The sequence below is a fragment of the Patiria miniata genome, unplaced genomic scaffold (assembly GCF_015706575.1).
Source record: "Patiria miniata isolate m_02_andy unplaced genomic scaffold, ASM1570657v1 HiC_scaffold_17, whole genome shotgun sequence".
In the NCBI taxonomy this organism is placed as follows: Eukaryota; Metazoa; Echinodermata; class Asteroidea; order Valvatida; family Asterinidae; genus Patiria; species Patiria miniata.
In genome coordinates, this window is record NW_024037055.1 from 3046494 (window position 1) to 3055872 (window position 9379).

At 40.0% G+C, this 9379-nt stretch overlaps 1 protein-coding gene across 1 annotated transcript; it reads right to left on the reverse strand.

The window, feature by feature from the left end:
• Positions 1–128: 128 nt before the first annotated feature.
• Positions 129–9008, reverse strand: LOC119723459. The gene is made up of 17 exons (XM_038194124.1): positions 8946–9008; positions 7831–7942; positions 7469–7582; positions 7141–7255; positions 6827–6863; positions 6512–6615; positions 6261–6356; positions 6099–6133; positions 5816–5954; positions 5110–5260; positions 4690–4917; positions 4425–4540; positions 4196–4293; positions 3409–4040; positions 2896–3279; positions 2366–2479; positions 129–1827 (listed from the first exon to the last, which is right to left on the reverse strand). The coding sequence occupies exons 2-17, from the start codon at positions 7887–7889 to the stop codon at positions 1580–1582; spliced, it is 2670 nt and encodes an 889-aa protein (XP_038050052.1). The 5' UTR covers positions 7890–7942; positions 8946–9008; the 3' UTR covers positions 129–1579.
• Positions 9009–9379: the final 371 nt, after the last annotated feature.

Here is a 9379-nt window from a genome sequence, read left to right on the forward strand (position 1 = left end):
AAAAACATGTCTGCCCTTCAAGTTGGTGTTTTTTTCGCTGTTTACTGGTTTAAATCTCGGAATGGGCTAGACTACCTCAATGCACATACTAAACTCAAATATGTAAAATAAACATCACATGACACAAGTTTTATGTTGAGTATGTTTATATTCACGCACGAAATACAACACTTTTATTTTAACGAAGCACAGGATTTGATTATTATATTTGTATAGAATTCAATTTCCTACGTGTACATTGCTAAAGGAATTAACTGGAAGATTAACATTTATATTGGTCTCCTACTTTTACATGCACATGTACTTTAAACATGTTATCACTAGCAAGTAACTTAGGTGTACATATTTATAGGTCATGTGCAATATTTTATCCATACATGACAATGATATGCATTAATAACAAACTTTGAGAAATTGATACTTTTTCTTTCTATTCACCATTAACATTAATCAGCGTCAAGATAAATTTTACGACTCAAAACCTTTTTTGTTAAAAACATACATTGTTCAAACTATTTTGCTATGAATATTCATTCATAGGATTGTCTTGTACAATAAACAAATACGTTCATTACTAAGTACATGTATGTTCATTATAAATCAGGAAGCAACCCAGATAAGTTTGGAAACGGTTCAGAGTGGAGTGTTCTCTATCTCTAAGTTTGAGTCCAGTTGTCTTTTTTCACATATTTTTCTTTCTTTTTTTAAATTCATTTCTAATTGCATACCTAGAGCACATACATGTGCTGTACTTTCTAGACCATTTTTTTCACAACATGGAAGAATAATACATAACATTACTCTTTGTTATGTTTAATTTGTAAATGTAATAACACAATTTTTCATAAACAATACATGTTATAGCAACCATTCAATAATACAGCTGATCCTTGGAAAACAAATTGGACGGAATGAAAAGAAAAACATAATTAAAATGGATGGAATCCGACTATAAATTTCATCAACATGTTAAACAAATACAATCTATAAACACCTATGTACATTTTATTTAATTTGGAAAACCAAGTGCATATTGCAATAAACTAATTATATTTCCAGTTTGAACTTCCTGCAGGTAGTCCACTGTGATACATGTCCAAATGAATACCATACCTGTACAAGTAGTTCAGTTGGCCCTACTTTGTCCATTGTATCCTAATACCTCCATTCCTTTCAAAGTGATAAAAAGGTATCCTCTGCCTTGTAACCAAGCCAATGTCCTACATAATTTTGAAGGATAAAGGAAAGTTAAAGCAAAGTTTGGGTTACACCGTAGTTGTGTACTTCTGCATCTCCAAGGAACCAGCATCCTCCGATGCTCTCCCGTCGGAAAATTCTGAGGTGTACTCGGCACCTATCCCCCACTGTGATGCTACACGCTGCTCTAAATGTCCTGGCGGCTTTTGACGGTTCAGGAGTGTTGGAGATTAGTCAGGACCTGCATCTCAGCACCTCCAAGGTTATCCACACCTTCCTCTTCAGTCCTTCAGAGAGATCATAGATAGTGCTCAGTTCTAAAATGTTGCGGTCATCCTTCAAAATCTTCCCAACCTCTTGTTTGGATCAAGGAGTGGTAGGGCTAAATCAGAGCCTGCACCTCGGCCGTGTATCTCTGCATCTCCAAGAAATCAGCATCCTCCTTCTTATCCTCCGGGCTGATACTCTCTCCCGTCACAAAGTCAAAAGGTGTGCTCAGCCCCGATCCCATGCCGTCATCTTCTAAGATGCCCAGCTCTGTGTCTTGGCTGAAGCTGTTGTCCCGGTAGATGTCATCGTTGTGGTCATCGTCTGGGTCGGGAAGGCTCATGCTAGTCAGGCGACCATCAGCTGAAAGAAAATTAAAAAAATAAAAATTTGCTGCAGTTAGTAGAAAATTTCACCTACTCGCACAAAATATGAAAGATTTTACTTGGAGAGGTACATTGAGAAGGTGAATGAAAAATCACTCAAACGGGATGTGAACCAGCAACCTTCAGATCATACAGGTGCTCTCTCTCCTAACCTATTCAGCCTTGGTTTTCTATAATACAGTTTGTCAATATCTTTGTTCCAACATTAATTAATTAGAAGTGAGTCTAGTTAGTTTCACCTTGACGCTCAATTTAAGACAACCTGTTATTAAAAATCCTTGAAAATTTGTAGTACTGGTCCGAAAATTTAAATATTTTTCTAGCATCCCAAAGCAGATGCAACTAAACAGTACTGTATACCATTAATAGGATTATCAGTGTACCTCACTGATAACGAAATATTAATTTTGATTTTTAAATTAATTCTCAATTTGTGTAAAGAGTACATGCATTGTGTGTTCTATAGGTACTTATTACTGTCATACCCGTTACAGGAAATATAACGGAGTTACTACCTGTGACGCCACCAGAGTGAGAGGCCAATTCCCAGGTCAGTTGCTCCAGGGTCTCCTGATCTGCCATCTCTGTATCGTCTCTGCCCACGTTGTCGTAGACGGTCATGTCATCACCTGTCAAAAATTCAAAAATCAAACACAATACTTGTTATCTAGCTCTTTCAAGGGCTTAATCAGGGAATTGCTCAAGAAAGCTTCGAGAGGACTTGTGATGGATAATTTTTTTTCGGAGACTCAAATGACTTACAAATCACAAGTCTTTGTGTTTTGAACAAAACTCTAAATGGCCATTTTTCCCCCCAGTACAAAACCACCATGAGATTTTGTGACCGACAGAATGTTAATACAAGGTTCTGTCAGATCAAGCAGAACTGATGTATTTCCGGTGACATGAACTATCCCCTAATCACAAAATATGCCATTTGGTTTCGCAGCTTAGTTTTTCTACCTCTGTGCGCAAATTTGGTCAAGATAAAAAAGTCACAATTGGCCAAATTGAGGGATTGATTAACAAGTGCCAAAAGACTCACCATCGACCTCTATGCGGCTGCTGCTTCGATCAGGTTCTTTAGCCTGCTCAGCCCCAGGTGCTCCATCTCCCTTCCTCTCATTGTTGTTATTGTTCCATCCCTTTCCCCTCTTCGACAGTTCCTCACTTAGCATCCAAGAGATAGTGTTATCAGCGTCTGGGCGAGGCTTGGCACTTGACCTCTCCTCCTTGACCTTTGCACTTTGACCTCGGACCCCAGTATCTGAGTTGTCTTGGTTGATGGACTTAACGAGGCGGGACTTGGCAGCGCTGCGGTGGGCCTGGCGACCGCTCTTGGGCGGGGGTGAGGGGGAGAAGGGTTTGAGGGATTGTTGGAGGGCGGGGTTTGCCAGGCTGCTGTCTGGGCGCCATGCTGATAAGGCACCTGTGGAATGACAATTAAAATTATTGAAAAGACAACAGTGATGTATCCTGCTAAGGTTTGGAAGGAAGGTGATCTTTCTTTATTTATGTATTTTGAACATCGATAAGTCAAGCATAACTTTTTATGTACCTTTATAGGAGCAGTCTGGTAGCCTGTTGACGGGTGTCGATTCCCGATTATCATCCACCTCATTCTTTGGTTCGCCTTCCTCATTTCCAAGGCCCGCCAGGAAGAAATCTCCGAGACCGGCCTTGTAGTGATGCTGCGTTTGTCTGACGAGATGACTGGCTGTCATTAGCTCCCCCGATGGGGTGCTTGTCAGTCCAGAAACCCGTCCTGACGCATCGTCAGAAGCAATTGGCGTTATGCTTTCATGGACATCTCTGGATTCTGAGGACTTGGTTAGCGGCTTACGCTGTATCGTCCCACTTGCGCTTTTGGATTTTGGCTTTGATGGGATTTTCTCTGGTTTCGCTGCAGTGGAGTGCGCTGATGCGAGTCGCGATGAGGCGTCCAGTCGTTGGGGCGTCGAGCGCTGCTGTTTGGGGTGCTTGGCATCTGGTGTGCCTCTTATCGGAGTTGATACAGTCTTTGTTGGTTTGTTGCCGCTTTTTGGACCCTGCTGCTGCTTCTCTTTCGCAGGTAACGGACCAGGAGTCTTGGGCTTGCCAGGGCTTGTCAGGGATTTTGACTGCGTGTTTTGAGTTTCCTGTGGCATCTCTGGGCTGTACCGGTTGCTAGATGTGTGGATACGATCCCCCCTGAAACAAACAAATGGCGAGTTGAAGATCACTATCACACTACTAATCCATGCAGGACTGAACAAATAAGTCTCGTTTGAAATTTTAGCAAAAATTATTCATCCGGAAAAAAAGGTGTTTATCAAGGGATGGAATAAATTTACACGTTTCCTCACCTTGCAGACTGGTCCAGACCTTGTGATTTGGAGTCATCCACCTCCTGGACACTGTACACCGACTCGACTTCCATTGCCATTGCTTCATTTGGTTGAGCCTGGGGAGAAAATCAAAACGTTAATATTTAGCTTCATCTCGGTGGTCTTAGAATCAGCCAGAAGCTTTTACTGTATCTCGGAAGAATTACTGTAAAGTGCGGTAAAAAAAAAGTGGCTTGTATTTATTTACCTCGGTGACTTCAACAATGGACAGGGCACTAGCCAGTCTTGGTTCGCTCGGGGATATGGATTTACTGAAGATGCCAACGTAACGTTGATGCTCTTCTTGCAGTTCGTTCTCATCATCTGCGTGATAAAACAGAAGTCCCACATATTCCATTTTTTTTTATCTCTTCGATTCCACTACTTTATTACAATCTGAAGCCAAAAATCAAAGCAGGGGTACAAAATCAAAGCAGGGGTATGGAAAACAACCAGCATCTTCTACAAAATACCTGATAAGTTGTCCACATGGCCGTTTGTCAGCGTCTCTTTTCCCTGCCTCGGTGAGCGTTTCTCCTCTTCACCATCGCTAGAGAGTCGAGGTGAAGGCAAGGGGGACAGCTCAGTGCGTCGATGCTTCTTGATGAGGAGTTTGTCGGCGTAGGTGATGGACGTATCTTGCTGGAATTTGATCTCGATGGGCGGGGGCTCTTCAGTTGTGGTGCCACTTGCAATGCTCTCTGAATAAAGAGGAGAAATGATTAGAGACGCCTTTGGCGACCTCACAAATAGTAGGAATGCTGCTTTTGCTGCAGGATGCATTTTAAGCGAATAGGCCAGTAAGCGTGAAACAGCCGGTCAAGTTTATAGTGTAGAGGTCGGTGGCCAGTACTCGACTACATAATAAAGTGATGTCTCCAGGATCAACTTACCTTTCTTGACTTCCTGTTTCTGACTAGCCTCAGTCGGGCCGTTCTGTTTGCCAGATCTCCACTCTGCCAGGGCCTGAGCAAAGGATTGAGCACTCTCTTCCTCACTGAATGTGCCTTGAAGAAAGGCTCCTCCTTCCATCTCGCTTGGATCCTAGGTTTGGTTAAAAACCATCATTTAATTTTCTTCTACAAGGTTTTAGACAGAGGCAGGTCCAGCAAATTACGGGCACTCTGTGTCAGTCGGGCATGCAACTTTTCCTCGGATCCGCTGATTTCCTCGTTTTCTACTTCTCATGAATGCCATTACAAATTGAAAAGTCTTGTGAGGTTTGGAGTTTCCTCGTTTTTTAAAAAAATTCCCAGTTGCATGCCTGAGCAGTGTTGTAGTCGAGCATCACAAGTCCTGTCACAAGTCCAGTAACAACTTGAGTAACTGGGGATGCTTTAGTCACAGTTCATTTGAATAGCTCATGATTTGACTTGAGACAGGATTATACTTGTGATGGACTCGTCATGGATTTTGTGGGACTTGTGATGCACAGCTCTGTTGGTTATTTTTTGATGCCAAATTTCAATATGCAATTGAGAACTACAAACAACATTTTACAGGAATTTGGCACCAATATGTTATCTGCAATTTAAAATCTTGTAATTGAAGGACCAGAGAGCCTCGAAAATAGAATTATGATGAAAAGTCTCAACAAACCTTGAGTTTGATGGAGACAGTTTTGACCTGTTCAGAGGCGGTGTCTGTTGACGTCGTGGTCCTTCGGCTTGCACTGGAAGGCCTTGGGGGTAGGCCTTCTATTGAACTATTTGGGGATGACGTCATTCCGTTACTTAGACTGGTGGTAGAAAAAAAGGAAACCGTTTTAGCACCGGTGACCAATGAAATCAAGGCAATAAAAAAGGAAGGAGAAAGGACTAAGTTTTCTGTAATAAAAAGGGGAACAGTGTGATCATGTTAAGGAAAATTAAAATCGACTTACTCGAGGGAACTGGAGTTGGATGAGCTACGGTTAGTCTGCAACAAAAACAAATAAATAAATAAATTTGGATAAAAAAGCAACACAATCAATCAACAAATCTTTTAGCAAGTCTGTCTAAATTAGACACGGAATAGAAACTTGACCTTTAGTTTCCGCCCTTACCTGGAATGGTACGGAGCGGTGGTTTTTCAGGGCACCTTTCATGTGGAATTTGGCAAAGCATGTCGTGCAGTAATTCTCCACACACTCCATACACGTCTGCATACAGAAAAAAGAGAGACAAAAATGACAGACCAACTTTTCAACAATGTCAAAGACAGCGAATTATTTTGGAACCTCGGCTGACAGAAATCAACAATCATGGAAAATTACAGCTTAACATTTTAGGAAGCAGCATTTGGCTATAAACTCACCAAGGCTACAGCTTTCTGTTCGCACTGGCCGCAGGCCGGTCCTTTAAACTTCGGTGGACTAGCTTCGGTGAAAGACCTAGCAATTGGGGCGCGCTTTGGCAGATCTGAGGAGACATAATGAATTGTTAATTAGTTGTTATGGTTACAGATTTGAAACAAAACTTTCAGTGAAAAGCCACCGTTTCCTAATAATTGTTTTAAAGTTATCAGACAGGCAGATTTTGCAATGACATAATTTCGACAGTCTTTGTTCCATCAGGAAAATATCTTTTGACTCCTCTTGAAAAAAAAAAACCCCACAAAAACGACTCTTACCCAACGGTGTATCTTTGAGGACCTTAATCTTTCTTGCCTACAAAAAGAAAATAACAAGAAACGGATTAATCAATGGAAATAAACAGACAATTAAATATTAGATCTGGTTTTGCACGTAAGCAGAGTTAAAACACCGAGAATTTAAAGCCCCAAATTTTTGAGCTTCATAAATTTTGCTTCACATTATGCAGTACGAAGTGACTGTATATATTAATTTCATTTTTTTATTCTACCACTGAGACACCAACGCATTAAAAATGGTTTATGAATGGTTTGTTTATGAAAAAAATGTCATATTTGCATTCATAACATACCTTTCCTTTAGACTGTGTTGGCTTGCTGGGTTCTTTCTTCATGAGGTCCGTTCCGTGCGTTGTGACAGCTCCCGGCTTACCGGATGACCAGATAGACCCATCCGAATTCATATTTCTGTTTTAAAAAGATGGATAACATCATTCTCAAGAAAGAATTGATACCATAACACCTTGGTCTGAAATTTCTTTGCTATTGCATCAGTAAATGTTCAAGCTTCCTGACGTCTTGAGAAAGATTCTTAGATAAAAAGACAGGTTCTCTAACTAAACTGCTTGAATAAGAGCGAATCAATTATCTGTGACCAGCTCTTCCAGTGATCCTACTTACTCCCTCTCCTCCTTCTGTCGCCTCATGCTCAGTTTCAGCTCCCTCAGTCTGGCCTCCATCTTGTAGTTATCGGTGTCCAGACGCTCCGTGTCTTTGGAAGATAGTTGAGGATTCCTAAAAGCACACACACAAATGCTTTTAAAATATACCACCGATAACTGTAAATGCCTTAATTTACCTACATGTACGCATGATGCTCAATTTTTTTTCCAATTTTTTTATTGTCAATCTGGTCATGTCGGTTGTGTGAATCCCATCTGTTGTTCTTAGCTAAATTGCCATTTTGACAGTTGTTAATACTATTACATGTAAATGTTAACGTGGTAAAAACGTCTTTATTTTAAAACGAGCCATTTTCTCACCTGAGTTTGAAGGATTTTGCATCCTTGGTGGACGTATTGAATGGCCGGAGGCTCGCCATGTTGCTTAAGGTTCGTCATACACTCATTCAACTTTACAGATGTGGACAATATGCTGTGGAGAATATGACCATTGGAAAAAAAACACTGTAATTTAAAGTATGTAAAGTGTAACTGAATGGACTGACTGACTGAATTTGATAAATTCTTTCACCTTTTTTGGGTGCAACTAGAAACTGCCAAATTTTCAAGCATATTTCATTCAGATTTTAAATTCTGTGAACCGGCCCCCGATTGTTTTCAGTGTTGCAGAGGCACGGCACTGAACGTGCAAAGTGACTGTTGATTTTTCAGAATTTAGACATTTTTACCATGATGAATCTTTGTCTGGTTCCGCACTAATATTATCGTCTATATTTCGTGTCATTTCCAGGTTCATTTTGCACATGTTAGCGTACCTAAATTCCAACACGAAATTACACAAAAAATAGAAGTCTGAAAAGGGGGATTTATTTTCTATCGCTTTAAAGAGGGTGAGTGTGCTTCTTCTAAAGCATTAATGAACGCATTAATGAAGGTCGTTCATGTGTCGGAAACTACAAATGAACTGATAAAGTCTAAATGTGAAAATAAAAACTTGACAAATTTCTACATGTTCGAGTACATGTTCCAAGTGCATGAAGTGTGGCCTTTCGAAAGCTTTACGGCCGGAGGTAATTATAACGTTAGTAAATTGGCCACATTTAAAATGGCATATCAAAATAGAAATGCTTACTTTACCGTTTATAAACCATTCCTACTGCACGAGACATCACTGTCATTATTTAACAAAATAACAATTAACATTCATTATCAAAACAAAAAGAATTGTGAAGCGACACAATGTCAATGAACGAAGGTCGTTCATGTGTCGGAAATACAAGACTTTGGGTAGGCCCTACAGAATGATCGCTCCGTGATGAACGCTATTTTTCAAATTGTGTTTCGAAAACATCATCAAAATGAACCTTTCTAACCAATAACAGCAAATTAACAATTGACAACGATTGAAAACTGTCTTAAAGTCATACATTATAAAAAATACTATTAAAACTGAGCAAAGGAAGACAACTGTTTACCCCCTTTTCACGGTCAGCGATCGGAAGTTTACTTCGCTGCCAGGCGATTAAAAATATTCAAAATGGCGCTTATTATTTGCATATGATGAATAATCATTACAAATTTAGCATATCAACCTTATCCGCACAGCCCAGGATCGATCATGGGTTTTTCAGGTATTTTGTTAGGTAAACTTTTCTTTTAAACTATGTGGTGTTATAAATCTAGCGGTCTAAATGAATGAGAAAGAAAAAGAATCACTTCAAGTCTTGTGTTCATCGTTGGCAGGCGAATTATAGTTTGTTTTCCTACGACAACAGGTTTCGACAAAACTTTCAGGAAATTAAAGTTTTTGCCCAATTTGTCAAGGTTAACCCTTTGATAATTACTGTTTCTGAAATTCCTTCCTCAACATTTTAAATAATCGCTTTTTTTTGAAGAAAAAACGTTTAAC

Coding starts and splice junctions, on each gene's coding strand:
- LOC119723459 (XM_038194124.1), bottom strand. CDS start 7,889: ATGGCGAGCCTCCGGCCATTCAATACGTCCACCAAGGATGCAAAATCC. Junction 3,280..3,408: donor ACCAGACTGCTCCTATAAAG/GTACATAAAAAG, acceptor GTCATTCCACAG/GTGCCTTATCAGCATGGCGC. Junction 1,828..2,365: donor TCACTCTGGTGGCGTCACAG/GTAGTAACTCCG, acceptor ATTTTCTTTCAG/CTGATGGTCGCCTGACTAGC.